General features: G+C 32.5%; 1 protein-coding gene across 4 annotated transcripts in view; it reads left to right on the top strand.

The window, feature by feature from the left end:
- The first annotated feature begins 298 nt into the window (after nucleotides 1-298).
- LOC108970008 overlaps nucleotides 299-4,555 on the top strand; it is a 12,807-nt gene continuing 8,550 nt past the window's right edge. Inside the window, exon 1 of one of the 4 annotated variants that reach the window (XM_018935085.1) lies at nucleotides 299-483. Coding sequence is in view for 2 of the 4 variants with exons in the window: in XM_018935084.1 (XP_018790629.1) it covers nucleotides 4,362-4,366 (5 nt within the window). In the remaining 2 variants the exon portion in view is untranslated. Of the gene's footprint in view, nucleotides 484-4,146; nucleotides 4,371-4,555 lie in introns of those variants that run through there. The other 3 variants (XM_018935084.1, XM_018935086.1, XM_018935087.1) reach the window with 3 other exon arrangements.

Here is a 4,555-nt window from a genome sequence, read left to right as displayed (position 1 = left end):
AGTTGTTATTGTTTTTGCTTTTTGCTTKTATTCAAATATATACAAGCATATACATTTATAAACCTGATATATTCATATACAAACGTTTAGAAATTTGCACTAATAATAAAAGAGYGTAAGTATAAACCAATTTTACTACTGCGAGAGAGAGTGAAAACTAGTTCTGATCAGTCGAGTGGTTGCAGCCTTCTCAACCCGCTTAACGCTCGCTTAATCACCTGCTGGCACCAAAGTCTGTCAATGGGTTAAGATCTTTGCCATTGGCAGTGGCCATAGCTTTTGMCGGGTTTATAAACAGCTGGCCGAATACCTGTTGGACTCAATCGTGCACAAGTTTAAGCGCAGAGAAGACGTTTCCCATTGAGCTTTTGTGCTGAAAAAACTTTAATCAACAAAAAGCAAATAAAAAAAAACACAAGTTTCAATTGTTTGTGAAAGAGTGCAAAGCGAACAGAGCTGCGGAAATAAAGAGAGAGTGGAAAAGTGAGTGCAAAATTTGGAAAATAGTAATGACAATAAATAATTTATTAAGTGAAATTGGAAGCGGTTAATTGATAACCGGTAAAATAACATACCYTTTTCCATATGTGCGATATGGCAAGTGCAACTTTACGACAAATATGCGACGACAATGTATGAAGGCGCATGTTTACGAATACTTTCAGAAGTAAAAATTCTTGACTGGGTTTTTTTTTGCATATTTACAAGCTTATATTTAAAATGCGACGCAGTTTACTTTCRTGTTTCGTATACACAATTAACATATAACCATATTTGATTTTTTCTATAAAATGTTTCTTTGAATTTTTAAAATTCAATTAGAATTAATTATGAATTTGTTTAAAAGTAACTAATCGTCGCGAAAATAATTTAAGGTTTTTGCATTTGTTGTAAATAAATAAACAAATAAATTTGAATGCCAGTATTTGTAAATATCAATTCTCGAAATCAAAAGCTCGCATAGAGATGTTCGCACATATCGACAAACATTTTACATATATGCATGTTCTTACATATGTACTTAATTTTATGATTTCATCAAGTTGAGAACATTCAAAATTTCAAATTCAATGATTTTGCATTCAGAATAGCTCGTCTTTGCTATTTGTTTACTACAAAAGTTTAATGTTATTCAGAAACAGTGTGACGAATATGTTAGACGAATGAACAAATTTTTAATAATTTCTAAACAGCAACTTTTTGGTTTTAAAACCTAAACTTAAGATATTTTATTAAAGTACTGTAAATTTTTAACTAGCTTCACAAATTTAATTGAAATGAAGTTATTAAATATTTGATTTTTCCTTTCTTACATGGGTAAGCGCTGACCATCGTCGAAAATTTTACATTAAGTAATCGCTTTACTTAAGTGATAATATTTATTTATTTATTTATTTATAAAACGTGAAACAATAATACAATTACTTTTCCATGAAAAAAGGAGCACTGGCTGCCAGGACCTTCGGCTCAAAAGTGATAATATAAGTTTCTTTATGATAGATTTGTGTAGATTTAGCCACTCTTCAAATTCTTGGCGAATCGAAAACATATTTTTGTTATGTAAGGAAACTTTTCTGACAATGTCAGTTATTAAGCTTGTTTTGGGGCTGACTTTAGCATATGATAGCATATTTTCTAGCAAACTAGTTACTAATTGACAAAAGTGTGCTAGATCTGAATATTATACTTGTTTAAAATGATCGGTGCTTCCCTAAGTATTATTGAATAATTAACGCAAATGTACATATATACGATTAATGGTAGTTGATGGATAATATAAAAACATTTAAAGCAAGTAAGGAAGAACCAAGTTCGCATACGCCCCAATATTTTACATTCTTGCACCTTGCAAGAATCTAAGCTCGGCAAATTCCTTCAGGTGGTGGAGTGATATGTAYWTATATGATACTAACTCGACCGWAGAGGCTAAATTTWATACAAAATATTAAGTTAATSAAGAAAATAGAGATATGAGCTTTCTACCAAAGTCATTCTAATTAAACGCCTAAGTACATAATTTTTAGGTGGAAAAATGAATATAATTAAATGGGGCGCAGATTCGGAACACATATCCACAAAATATCATTAAATGAAAASTCGCAAATCACCATAATTAAGTTCCACAATATGATATATGTGAAAATGTCATTTAGTACAACGAATCGCATTAGGTACATAGAAGCATCTGCGATTTGATAAATTAACAWGTAAGGAWGGGCTAAGTTCGGGTTTCACCGARCATTTTGTACTCTCGCATGATAAAGTGATAATCGAGATTTCAGGCGTGGTTGTGAACCGATTTCATCCATATTTGATACATGTCATCACGGTGTTAAGAAAATATTGTATACCGAATTTAATTGAAATCGGTTGAGTACTTCCTGAGATATGGTTTTTGGTCCATAAGTGGGCGACGCCACGCCCATTTTCAATTAAAAAAAAACCTGGACTGGATGCAGCTTCCTTCTGAAATTTCTTCCGTAAAATTTAGTGTTTCTGACGTTTTTTGTYAGTCGGTTAACGCACTTTTAGTGATTTTCAACAAAACCTTTGTATGGGAGGTGGGCGTGGTTATTACCCGATTTCTTCCATTTTTGAACTGTATGTGGAAATGCCTAAAAGGAACGACTCTATACAGTTTGGTTGACATAGCTATAGTAGTTTTCGATATATGTACAAAAAAGTTAGTAGGGGGCGGGGCTACGCCCACTTTTCCAAAAAAATTACGTCCAAATATGCCCCTTCCTAATGCGATCCTTTATGCTAAATTTCATTTTAATATCTTTATTTATGGCTTAGTTATGACACTTTATAGGTTTTCGGTTTCCGCCATTTTGTGGACGTGGCAGTAGGCCGATTTTGCCCATGTTCGAACTTAACCTTCTTATGGAGCCAAGAAATACGTGTACCAAGTTTCATCATGATATCTCCGTTTTTACTCAAGTTACAGCTTGGACGGACAGACGGACGGACGGACATCCGGATTTCAACTCTACTCGTCACCCTGATCACTTTGGTWTATATAACCCTATATCTGACTCTTTTWGTTTTAGGACTTACAAACAACCGTWATGTGAACAAAACTATAATACTCTCTTTAGCAACTTTGTTGCGAGAGTATAAAAATGCGTGATACCGCTTCTTAATATGTTTAATACACATACCTCCCCACCCGCTTAAGTTAAATTGGCCAAATTTCCTTAACACAAAACCTTTTGGTATCCCTTCAGACAATTTGAAAACGGGTGAAATCGGAATATAACCCCGCTCACTCTCTATATACATTTAAATTATGTGGAAATCTACTAAAAGTGCGTTAACTACAYATAAAATATATAAAATCGTATAAAATCAAATATGTATGTTGACCCTAATACATATATTTGACCTTTTACCCAGAATATTGAGCAGTATCCGATATAAGAATGTAACTTACTATAAAAGTCGTTTGTTCCCATAGTACCATCTACTTAAATGAAAGATTTTCAAACTTCTGGTTGATTTTGTACTGTATATATCGGTCAGTCCGCAATTTATTTCACTATACTTTCATTGTAGCTTTTTACGACGTTCAACTCACTAATTTTTATAAGTTAAGCAAACTACTTTGCAATGATTTTTATAAAAAAGCTAGTTAAAACTAAGGCAATTTTTTTTAGATAATATATTCTGATAAAGCTACATACAAATGTAAATACATTACTAATCCTTCACCCATCACTTAATAGTTTATAAAGATAGTACTTAGTAGAACAACAAGATATCCATCAGTGATGGTCACTATTTTTAATAACTTACAAAATTACAGATTTGAGATTTGATACCAGAGCCATCTGTTATAATTGTATAACACGAAGAAAATACTTTCTTATTTAAAAACTAAACTTTCTAAATTGTCAATGGCATTTTACTAAAAGTTTACTATTGAAATCAAAAAAAATATGCAAATATATTCATATTCACATATATRTACATGTATATATAAATATTCAATAATCACAAATCCCCAACTAGCTCATCGGTCTGCTATAAGCGCGGCCTTAGCTAAGGTTAGCAGAGATTTACTGAGATGTTTTGATTTTCTGATACGTCATTTCCAGCGGCGCTGCTCTGCCAGTTTTATTTTATTGCTTTACGTAGATTCAGTCAATTTGCAGCATTCTCCGCTAACGAAACAATTAATTTTGTGTACATAAAGAAGCTTTTTGTTCATTTAAGCAGACAACTTTGCTTCGGTGTTTTCGCATGCGCTAGGTAATTTTTCGGCTTTGMTCTTGAACCACCATCATTGTGATCAGCCACCGGAGAGCGCGTTGAACGGGCATACTCTTGAAAAGGTTCCATTGTAAAGCTTGGCATTGATGTCGTAAGTAAGAAAGATTTTTTTATATTTATTCATTTTTGTTTTTATTGGRTGTTTTGTTTTAATTTTTTACATAACTAAAAACGTGCGGTAAATATATAGAAGTAACGCCTAAGATGAATTTATACGACAAGATCGTGATTTGTGCACTACATACTTCTAAATATATGTGTACATAAAAGAACATACATA

Source organism: Bactrocera latifrons, unplaced genomic scaffold, assembly GCF_001853355.1.
Source record: "Bactrocera latifrons isolate USDA-ARS-PBARC rearing strain unplaced genomic scaffold, ASM185335v1 scaffold_276, whole genome shotgun sequence".
In the NCBI taxonomy this organism is placed as follows: Eukaryota; Metazoa; Arthropoda; class Insecta; order Diptera; family Tephritidae; genus Bactrocera; species Bactrocera latifrons.
This window is presented reverse-complemented; position numbering and strand designations above follow the sequence as displayed.